Source organism: Trachemys scripta, chromosome 8 (genome assembly GCF_013100865.1).
Source record: "Trachemys scripta elegans isolate TJP31775 chromosome 8, CAS_Tse_1.0, whole genome shotgun sequence".
In the NCBI taxonomy this organism is placed as follows: domain Eukaryota; kingdom Metazoa; phylum Chordata; order Testudines; family Emydidae; genus Trachemys; species Trachemys scripta.
Genome location: NC_048305.1, coordinates 53,164,722 through 53,176,236, shown reverse-complemented (window position 1 = coordinate 53,176,236; position 11,515 = coordinate 53,164,722). Strand labels below are relative to the sequence as shown.

The 11,515-nt window shown below is 41.1% G+C and overlaps 1 protein-coding gene across 1 annotated transcript in view; it reads right to left on the bottom strand.

Moving 5' to 3' along the window:
* Positions 1 to 246: 246 nt before the first annotated feature.
* The window catches only part of XPR1 (xenotropic and polytropic retrovirus receptor 1), a 241,675-nt gene continuing 230,406 nt past the window's right edge, over positions 247 to 11,515 (bottom strand). Inside the window, exons 12-15 of the mRNA XM_034780308.1 lie at positions 6,760 to 6,926; positions 4,328 to 4,467; positions 3,136 to 3,357; positions 247 to 912 (exon numbers count right to left, since the gene is read on the bottom strand). Coding sequence (XP_034636199.1) covers positions 852 to 912; positions 3,136 to 3,357; positions 4,328 to 4,467; positions 6,760 to 6,926 — 590 coding nt within the window. The 3' untranslated portion in view covers positions 247 to 851. The remainder of the gene's footprint in view (positions 913 to 3,135; positions 3,358 to 4,327; positions 4,468 to 6,759; positions 6,927 to 11,515) is intronic.

Genomic DNA, 11,515 nt, shown 5'->3' with positions numbered 1-11,515 from the left:
CGTGAAACATGCTCAGGCTTCTGAAGCAACAGCAGCAGCAACTAAAACCAGAAAGAAAAACTTTGGTTTATAAATAAAACTAAACTGAAGAGAAAAAGGGTCAAACTGGCGCAAATTATCTCATGAAAGAGGTATTTGCAGGGCATAACCCTCACAAAAAAGAGATCCAGATCTACATCCCCCTGCCTTGTTTTACTGTTATCGCCTTCATTGCACAGGACTCAAAAAATCATTCTCATATGGTTGTTAAGTTTCATAAATAATGTGAAAACTGTATGCAACAAATACATCGTATTTCCAAAAAAATTATAAGAAAAGTTACATCAAATTAAAAAGTAGCTTCGTGAATGAAGGTACTGCTCTAAGTGCACTTTCCCTGCAAGTGCAGCCAGTGCCTCAGCGCTGGATATGAAGGAAAGAAAAAAACGAAACACAAATTTAAAAACCCAAGTCCAGTTTCAACCAGTCGAAACTGGGCCAAGCAGAAGCCGAGTGTATTCTCGGTGCTGTCCCATCAGGGAGTCCCTATGATGCTTGTTCTTCATCCAGATAGGGTTTTGTGTCCTTGTTGTGATTGTAAACAATTCTTAGATACTTCTTTCTTTAACTGTCCTCTGATTGGCAAAACGAAGTAAATATTTATTTTAAAAGTAGAAAATGAAAATTAAACCAGAAGAAAAGAAACACAGTGAGCTTGTTGGAGTCCATAGGATCCGGTCCGGAAGAGCTCGGAAAATGTGTTCAGTGTTTTCTCCTGTTTTCAGCTGGAACTGTACCAGAGGTTGGATTGGTCGGGGAAAGGGTAGTAGAGCAAGAAAACAAGGGATGTGGAAATAGATTCTGTGGACATTTCATGTGTTTGCTTCGTCATCTGTGTCCTCTATCAATATCTTGGTGTCACGAGCCTTGGATCTGGGAAAAAACAAACAAGCAAACAAAAATACTCACTCACTGAGGGGAAGGAAGACATTATTATAATATATAGATAAGATAAATACATTCTGTCCAACATATTCCCTACACAGGTAATATCTAGGCCAGCAGACTACTATAGACATGTGGTAATTCATACTCTCCCCTCCCCCCAGGATGGGAAGATCACCCTATAAAAATACAGAGGGATGACTAATACCTTTCTGCCTCTAATGCTCATCTTTCTGATACAGCTAAATTCTGGAGGTTAACAGCGCCCTCTACTGGTTAGTTACAATACAGCAAACAGGGGACACAAAATGTAAACAAATGTTTTGAGGCTGGGAGTGAAACTAGAATAACCTTTAGCATAAGCACTGACTTTTGTTTTTTTGCTGGTGGGTGCTTTTGAAGAGATATGTGTGTTGAGGAAGGGCACTCTGCCAGTTTTGGGGGGTGGCTATTTTCAGCGTATTTATACATTTTTTTCATATTCTAGTTACTGAATGTGTCTATCATTGGTATCTTTAATAATGATTAAATTGTTATGAACTACATAATTACATTATCATGAATTACAGTATATTAAAATCATTGCAATCACCTACAAGCTGTCTCCACTAACATCCCAGTTTAAAGACATTATGTCTCACTGTAGCTTTCTGGATGAAACTGTCAGCAATCTTATTCACATCTAGTTGCCTGGTACTGTGTTGATACACATTAAGGACAGCCACATTATTTAGTTGTGTCTGTCCCATTGATGACTGGAGATAATTTTTAAGATTTCTGAAGCTGGAGAATGAGTTCAGGATAATATAGGCACAATGAGAAGGATTCTTATAAATTTGCAGTAGTCTGGAATCATAGTGCTTCCAGACCACTGCAAATGACTCCAAGATCTCTTTCTTGATGGGTAACTGCTAATTTAGGCACCATTTTGTATTTATAGTTGGGATTATATTTTGCCATGTGCATTACTTTGCATTTAACGTGGAATTTCATCTGCCATTTTGTTGCCAGTTGTGAGAGATCCCTTTGCAACTCTTTGCAGTCAGCTTTGGACTTACCTATCTTGAGTAATTTTGTATCATCTGCAAACTTTGCCACTTCACTGTTTATCCCTTTTTGCATATCATTTATGAATATGTTTAAAAACACTGGTCCCAGCACAAGCCCCTCCGGGACACCACTATTTACCTCTCTCCATTCTGAAAATGGACCAATGATTCCTACCCTTTGTTTCCTATCTTTTAACTGGAGTGCTTGGTAATGCTTTCAGGATCATCTAATAATTCTTAATTTAATTTAATGAGCCTTTTGTTATCTTAATCACCCTGCCTCTGTTTATAAACAAACTCCCTGCCCCAAGGGCAGAAGTTGTCAGCAGCACAGAACTCATCACATTCCACACTCAAGTCCCACTATTTTTTTTTACGTTGGTGTTTGAGCCCCGGAGCACCCAGAGTCAGTGCCTATGACCTTTATACAAGGAATTCTATTCCTACAGGTATTGTATACAGATACTCACACTAAACACTGCATACAGTTACATTCCTTAGGGTATATCTTCACTAGCAACGTTGCAGCAGCACTTTAATGTGGCTGTGTAGTCACGGCACCAGTGCTAGGAGAAAGCTTTCCCAGCGCTGTAAAACTCCCCCAAAAAAAACACAAAACAAAAAACCACTCCCATGAGGAGAGTAGCTCCCAGCACTGGTGTACTGTCTACACTGCCACTTTACTGCGCTGAAACTTGCAGCACTCAGCAAGAAAGTTGCAGTGCTGTAAAATGGCAGTGTAGACAAGGCCTTAGGGAATCAATCCTGCCCTCAGATGGTGGACATATACTACTGTGCAAATTTCTTGTTCAATCTGACACTGTGCTTCACACACACACAGAGCTTATCTTATGACATACATGATATACCTTGCTTCACTGCATGTCTGAGGGATAAACTGTGCCTTAAATGTGTTTATTTAAACAGAACTCCGTACCTGACGAAAGTACGCTTGGTTAGTCAACCTTACTGAACAAACTGCATCAATGCTACAGAGACTTGGCGTGAGAGGGTAAAAATGCCAATGTGTTTATTTACTAGTTGGGTCAGTCCTCTCTTTTCAAACTATTTAGAGTTATGTCTCCAATATGGCACCTCAAACACTTATTAATAAATTAATCCCTTCAAATTTTATTGTGCAAGAGGGCAAAGCAATACATACTGTGAAGAAAGATTAGGTCGGCGCAGGGACACGCTCAGGCTACACTTCCACACCCTGTTCTTCTGGCGGTTTCGGACGCCATCTTCCTGGTCCATCATCTGCTCTAGTAGTGTCTGGTCATCAGCATTCATTGGTGCCACTGAGATGTCCCGGACAGCACGGAACTCGCCACAGTTGTTTAGATGCTCATTCTCCAGACGGAAGAAATTCCACACAAACCGCCTGGAAGGAGAGAGGGAAGGAGAAAAGGGAATAATATAAAAACTAAGTACCACTTTCACAGCTGTCACCAATTTTTGGCAAAGCAGTGATGCAGTCCCAAAGATGCTACTGCGTACACTTCCCTGGGATTACACATAGACCCTATGAGGGCAAGGCCCTGTAAATTGACAGGCTGGAGAGAAGTAAATGGTTGGGAAGGTGAATGACTAACAAGGAGCAACCTGCTACATTGCTTCACAGCAGTAGATTGATGGACTTCTCCAGGGAAACAAACAGTTTTGGTGGAATCATTCATAGTTTTAACAGTGAGGATTACCCCAGCATGGCTGGTATCAAGGTAGCCCAAGGATTATCAGTTAGGAGGAATAAATACAAATAACTCCCCCCCCACACACACACACAGTGAGATTCAAAAGCAAGCTGTTTTGCTCATCTCAAGCAGACATGTGATTCCAGATATAAGACTAACATGCAGACAGCATTAATGCTCTGGAAGTGCCTGATCACAGTGAGAATTCCATTTTTTAATAATTTGCAAAAGCAGAAGAGATTTGGGAAAATTTGTAAATTTAGCCTTGAAGTGACATTTCAATAATTTTTACCAGTGAAAATGCTTAAAATGTGAGCTTGCTAAATTCCCCCAACAAACTCAGGTAAGACATTGGCCCCTAGCAAATACAACAGAGTGAGGTAGAACCCAGGTCTCAGGCCTGTGTGTTTTCAGGGGTCTCTGAATCCCAGACGGGTCAGTGAAAGATTCCATAGCACTCTTTCAGCCAGCAATTTGCTCAGATTTAGTGCATATTCTGAGTCTTGGCGCTCTGTGTTTTCATCACTTTATGGCTTTTCAAACAACAGCTCCATGAGCCTATGGAAAGCCAGGGACTTCCCCACCTTTCTGGTGTTATTGTTTGTAAAACAAAAGGAATAAACAAGCAGTTTGAAATACTCTTTAGCTGAGCCACCTTACCGGAAAACCTCAAGTGGTGCAAAGACAGTAGAGATGACGTCCCCGGCATAAGGAAAGACTTGCATGGAAGTGAGGGAGATCTGGATGGTCCAGGCAAAGCGCAGGATTACATCCTCCACAATGGCACAATAGTAATAGGCCTGAGGAGCAAAGAGTAAAATAGGACAGGTCAGCTGACATGTTCAACACAGAGCAAGAATACCTGCCAAATGACCAAGGAGAAGCAGAGCCAATTCCATCACTAACTTTCACATTTATTGGCATTAATTCTTCAATACCATTCAATACAACCACTGATGGCTATGGGCTTTATGCAGGGAAAATATAACAGTGCCAAGTTTAACCTCTCTTCCATCTTCCTTCTCCAGACAGAAGACTCTGGGACCCTAAAATAAGCTTTTCTAGTAAGGTAGAGATGATCATCAGAGCTAGACACAGGCCATATTAAGTATGATATATATGACTGTCAGTATTTAAGTCTCCCAGTTACCTAAGGCTTGTCTACACAAGAGATTTATACTGATTTAACTAAATTTGTTTTGAAACTAATTTAAATTAAATCAGTTCAGCCCTCTTGTGTGGAAACATTATCCACCAATTCCTGACTGATTTAACTTAAATCAATCTACAGCATTCTTAAGCTGAAATAAGCATCCACATAAGTGTTGCATTGACTTGCCTAAATCAGTTTCTAAACCGATTTAGACAAGGGCAAACTTCCCCATATGAGAACCAGACCTACATTTATTTCTCTTGTTATTTATTGTTTTTACCCTGGTTCTCCTTCTGCAGCTAACGTTTGCATAGCAATTGTTTATTTACATGTAAGAGACTTTTAAGAGTGTTTTTCACCAGGTTTTTAGTTTTATTGTACTTTTACTTGTTTTGATTTAAAACAAAACTGTTTCCAACCACAGATTCACCAGGTTGTGGAACAGAGAAATACTGAAAAGATTTCTTACAAATATAACACCTCAGAATTTCTTACATCAGGTTGCAATAGCTGCATGAGTACCTACAAAGACCAGATTAAAAAACAGATTTTTGGGATTTCCTAAAGTGCTCATTTCAAAATTTAAGGAAAGGGCTTTAATTTTTTTTTTATTAGAAGTTTACAAATTTTTCTGAACCACTTCAAATCTTTTATTCCTTTATATTTTAAGATGTTCTTAAGACAAATTACATACAGGCCTTGATCCTCAACGTACCCAAGTATCTAATATAACGGCTGTATTCTACTTGTGGGATTACCTGCATATCACCCTTTGCTCTAACCACCTGTAATATTCAGGAATCATGGTGAAAGATCAACAGCTCTTTGTGGCATTGCAAGAGCTGCTAATGTGGCCATGCCAATGCGTTTGCAGCTGACAGCGTAAAAACTCGGCAGCGTTTTCCCTGCTGCGGTCTCCGAAGGCTGGTTTAACTCCCAGCGCTCTACATCTGCAAGTGTAGCATGCCCTCTGTCTTATTGAGGGCGGATAATTTATGAATTTACCCTGTATAAGCTTTATACAGAGTAAAACAGATTTGTTTGGGGTTTGGATCCCATTCGGAACTGGGTGTCTGGGTGCTGGGGACAGGTAACCTGCTGAGCTGTTTTCAAGTTAAGTCTGCAGCTTTGGAGGTGTGGACCAGACCCTAGGTCTGTGTTGCAGCAGGCTAGCATGTCTGCCTCAATAAGACAGGGTTCTGGAAGTCCCAAGCTGGCAGGGAAAACGGGCTCAGAGGTAATTTCAGCACATCAGGTGACAGTCCCAAGGGGGTCTTTCTGACTGAACCCGTCACAATGGATATTACTTTGCTATCTGTATTACTAAAATATAGTATACGTCTCTTACAGCTTTCAACATAGGCACTGGCTTCCTCTGGGCCTGGCCCTGCCCCCAACTGCCTCCTTCCTCAAAGTCCCCACCCAGTTCCACCTCTTCCCACCCCTGCTCCGCCCCAGACCCCGCCCCACACTTCTTCTCCCAAGTGCCCACCCTGTCCCTTCCCGCTCATTTCCACCCCCTCCCCTGAGCATGCCCCCCCAGGCGCCTCCTACATGCCGCGAAACAGCTGACTGCGGCGGGCGGTAGGTGCTGGGAGGAAGGGGGAGAAGTTGATCGGTGGGGCTGCTGGCGGGCGGGAGGCACTGGGGGGGCAGGGGAGTGGAGAAGCTGGCTGCCAATGGGTGCTAATCACCAGTTAATTTTTTTCCCCATGAGTGCTCCAGTCCTGGGGCACCCAGAGAGTCAGCGCCTATGGCTTTCAATAATCATAATAAGGATGGGACTTTCTCTTCGGTAATGGACAGATTATACAATCTGAACTTCTGACACACTGAATTTAAGACAGTCCAGTGCCAGTCAGAATGTACCTTTAATCCAAAGTGTTTTGTTAAAACATTGGCAGACCCTCCCCAAAATGACAAAAGGCTGTGTACTCACTTTCTGTGGGTAGACGATTTCTTCCCGAAGGAAGGTATTTTCACCAGCATTCTTGTCAAAGAGACCCCAATCCATCTTCAGGTCCCAAATAAGGGTGTAGCAGGAGCTGATTAAATAGAAGACAATCCACAGGTAGAAGAACACTTGGGTGTCACTGTGGTTTTGAGCTGCAAGAGAGAAACAACAGCATGATGCTGCATAATTTTAAACATTTCTTATAGCAGCACCAAAATTGTCCACCAAAACTCCGCATGACCGATGGTAGTTCCCCTTTTAACCAAGCTCCCTGTCCCACCAGGCTAAATAAACTCTCTGAAAGTCTTATCAGAGATTCCTTTAAGTTACAGTTTTAATTCCTCCTCAAGCTCACTTCAATATGTTGTGCTTGATATGGAAATAATTGTTTAAATTTGCCTTATTTGGGAAACTTGCTAGTTTGTAGGCATATTTTTGTAAACAAGTTATTTCTCTCACTCCAGCATAGGACTGACTATATTGCTTCCTGCTGTATTCTCTTACCTTTTATATTTGTCATACTCTTAATACTTAGAGAAGAAAAAAAATGTACTGTTTATTTTCTTTTTGAATTAGAACCTAAATTTGGGCCCATAAAGAGTTCATAAAAATAAAACATGTTATATTGGATTGTACAGCTGAGACTTTTGCCTCATCTTTTTTATCAGGTGTCATTCTGCACAGTGACTGCAATTGCTTATTAATTGATTCTTTACTAACAAACCTAATAAAAATCTTCCCAATACAAAAGCGACTTTACAATAATATAAAACTGTGGTGGTGCATTTTCCAGGTATGTGGCTTTAAAACAATAAAAATTCCTAGAGCTGCTTCCTGATCACAAAAACGGCAATAGCTCGATTTGTCCTCTTTCTTCTTTTCATGTTAATAATTATGATAGAAATGTAATGTGTATATATGTGAGGTAACACAATAAAATTAATAGGGGTGAAAATGAGAGGCATAGTGTAATAGTACATTCATTCCATTATGTCTTTCAGACTTTTGGGAGATGATGTGCAGGATATAGGTCAAATACACACTCATCCTCTTTACAACACTCCCCCCCGAACTTACCCATTAAAGCCTATCTGCAGTGGAGACTAAAATTAATAGCGCAAAAGTGATTTTCTTCAGTCTTTTGCTTAAACTAGCTTTCTTACTTTTGTGTAGCATTTTTCATCTTCCGCCAATAAGGCTTTCCAGGAGAGACCAAGGGACAGGTTTGGTAACATCCCCACCTCACCACCATGGTCACTTGAGAATGTATCACAGGCTCCACTACTTGGAGGCATGCATAGAAAATTCCTCAACCTAGCAGATGTAGTGCCATGGTGCAACTAATCTTAGTGCTACATACCGCCTTCCCCTCTCCATGCTTCCAAAGTTTGATTCACCTCAGAGTCAGCAAATGGGTGAGCTTATAGTGCAGATTTCGAATGTTATGAACTAGAGCCCTGATCAACCTTTACATGGGAACAGTCCACATCAGAAGGGCTGCAAGCTCCCCCTTGGAGTTTCCATTGCATCATTCGAGAAACACCAAGATCTGTAGGGACCAGGGCCAAATATGCTGAGATTGTGCATTCAAACCGTTTCTCAGCTATGTTTAGTCCCCCTCCCCAACTGGATACCAAGAGACAGCTCTATGCAAGGCTTCCCCACAGCTTTGGGGAATTGAAAGTAGTAATACTGTTGGGATGATTATTTATGCAGGTTTTTACCGTGTCACCAATGTAACCATAAATTGTTTTATTAAATCCAAAGGCCAAATGGTATTGCTATAAACATACCTAAAAACCTAAATAAGCTATTTACTACATCCATAACAAAACATTGATAAGTATTAGATAAAAATACTTACAAATGGGCTAAACTCAGGGATGCTTAGACCTATACTGACCAGCTCCAACTTGGTCAGGCAGGTATCAGCAATGAACCCTTTACAAGTTTAGTTTTTTAGCCCTTTAAGAAAGTGATGTCACTGCCAACTACTGACTTCAGCTAAAAAACAATTTGAGACAGTTCGCCCTTATTTCCAGTCTTAATCCAGATAAGATTTATAACCTCCTTTCTCCCCAAGGCCTTTCCTTTCTATTCTTTCCCTCCTTCTCATTGATCAATAGTTTTTCTGTTGCACCTGGGTTCACGTAGACCCTAATTTTTGAGATAACATTGGTAGGTGGGTTGGGAAGGTCCATGTTAGCTCTTTTTAAGACAGATTCTCTTTGTCTTGTTTAAAACCATCTGCAGTCACCCCTATCAGTCAGAGGCCTTCTTTTTAGAAACTTCCCTTTATTTCATTAGCTATTCTTTGAACCAGACATCCTCCCCTACTTCATTCCTTCTGGCCTTATAACTCACTACTTTCAAGGCCTTTCTTTTACTTGCTAATTAGGGCCTTTCTTTATAATACATCTTTCTTTAACCAAACTAAAGCTAACTTTTAATTCTCTAATTTTATATTTATTCTACAGATGCCATAGAGAAAACATTCTTCAGACAAGCCCTCTTTTCATATACAGAGCTTGAGCCATGCAGTGCACTTGCAGGATTACATCCATAAGATGCAAGGAAGGGAAGACAATGCCTCAGATATTCTGTACTCCCAAACTGTCTTTGGAACACTCTGCTCATGGAGGGGAATGATCTGGCCGTAGATTTCTATTTCTCAGAAACAACATATAGAATGGCAGCGAGTCAGTGAAGCTGGAGCTGAAGAAACTGCACCTAAGTAGCCAGTTGCACAGCAAAGTAATGTCAAGTTTTAACGTTGCTTAAAGCTAAATTGCCTTAAGAAGAGTTATTGAGGTCAATTATTGTGAGAAAGGCAGTATAGGAGAGAATTCAATTAAAAACTCTTGGTGCATTATCCATCAAGCTAAAAGGGATGTGCTAATTTCCAGTTACTCATCCTGGATTCTGTTCCCTTTCTCTCCTCACCCCTAGGAGTATTCTTTTCACTGGCACTTTGGGTCAAGCTGCATACTTTCCCCTCCCCCATTTTCTTTCTAAATCATTGATTGTGTAATGTGCTTTGCTCCTGAAAATTTCATTACAAATACAAATCATTCCCCAGTAACAGACTTCAAACAAAAACAATCTATTGTACTCACTCTGCCTTTTGGTCTCTTCTCTTAATCACTTGTCTTTCTTTCCACCCCTATTTTTCTCTTCCCCACAAATCTGTTTGACATCCTCCTTCTTTCTCATTGGTATTCAGGTGGTGTAACCAAGAGATATTACCGATCTAGGCAAGCAATTATATCTCAATCTCCACTGGCTAGTCCTAGTGGCCCTCTCAATGCTGCACGGAAGGTTGGAAAAAATCAAGACATTGATATTCTGCCCAGAGCTTCCATTTACTACATGCCTGCCACTTCAGCAGAAATAATACATGCTGGGTATGTTTATAGTAATGTCAGGGTCTATTTAAACAAAAACAGTTTCACCCAGTGCTACTTCTTCACATAATGAAGTGCTGGGAAACTGCCAGAAAGCTGTTAGGAAGACAGAGATTCAGGAAGAGACGGTGTCCCTAGAAACTGCTCCCTCATCTCCTCACTTCTCCTGACAGTATGGAAAAGATGGATTCCATTATCTCCCTTGGACTGCCTGTATAATTAGGGGACTGCAGACCTTTTCTGGCCTGATTCAGCCTTCAATCAGCCCAAGGTAGGAACACATAAGGGACATAACTCTCCATCTGCCATATCTCAAACACGGGACACAGACAATGTAGGGAAAAGACTAAAAACAAGGGGCAAGAAGAAAATTAGTGTAGGAAGCTTAAAACAAAGACCAGGAGTGATCATCTTTTGGTGGAACACAGGTAGAATTTGGGTGCAATTTGGCTCCTATGGGACACAAAAAGGCAGCTCCACTCGCGCATCGCCCCTAAGGTCCACTGGAGAGAAGTAGCAGAACCTTCTCCCTATCCCCTTTGCTGCAGATCTCAGGAACTCTGCAGGACAGGGGCATTTGAAGTTTCTGCAATGGAGTGGAGAAAAGGGCTCTCAGTCTCTAAATGTGAAAGGGGGATAGTGTGCTTTTACCAATTGAGAGGCCCTGTATATGATTTCTTCTAGAAATCAAAACTTCTGCTGCTTATCACCTACAGAAATACTGAAACCACCTTCAAGAGAGCTCAAAGATGGGAAGTGAGACCTGGAGAAGCAAAGTCAGGCAGCCTGGAGATACTTTGAATTAGAAGCTCTGGAGGGCAACAACACAGAGAGCATCCCATGACAACAATATGTTGCTCAAATATGCATGCTTGAATAGGAAAATGGCACAGGAAACGGTTTAGCATTTCAGCATATAAAGCTGTAGGCACATAATGCCTGCAACACTGAAACGCTGATTTCTATGGATCTTCACATTAGCAAAACTGCAACTTCTGTAAGGCCAAGGGTTGCCCAATCTCTCAGTGCTGGGTAGCAGCACTTGTGTTACCTGCCTCCTTTTGTTGTGGAAAGTTAAGGAAATGTATGTCAAAAATACACACACACAAATCAGAAAAACAAATATCCTGAAATCTAAAAGCACCTCAGGGGACACAGAATATCTGACTAGCATTTTGAGATAATAATAAAGTATCTGCAAATTATAACCCATTCTAAACACAGACCCCCTGCCCCCCAAAAAAGGGCCATTTTCCACAGCAGAGCCGCACAACTAATATCACAGTGAATGTAGTTAATATTGACTTTGCTTTAGTGAATGTTATCTGTTTACCCTC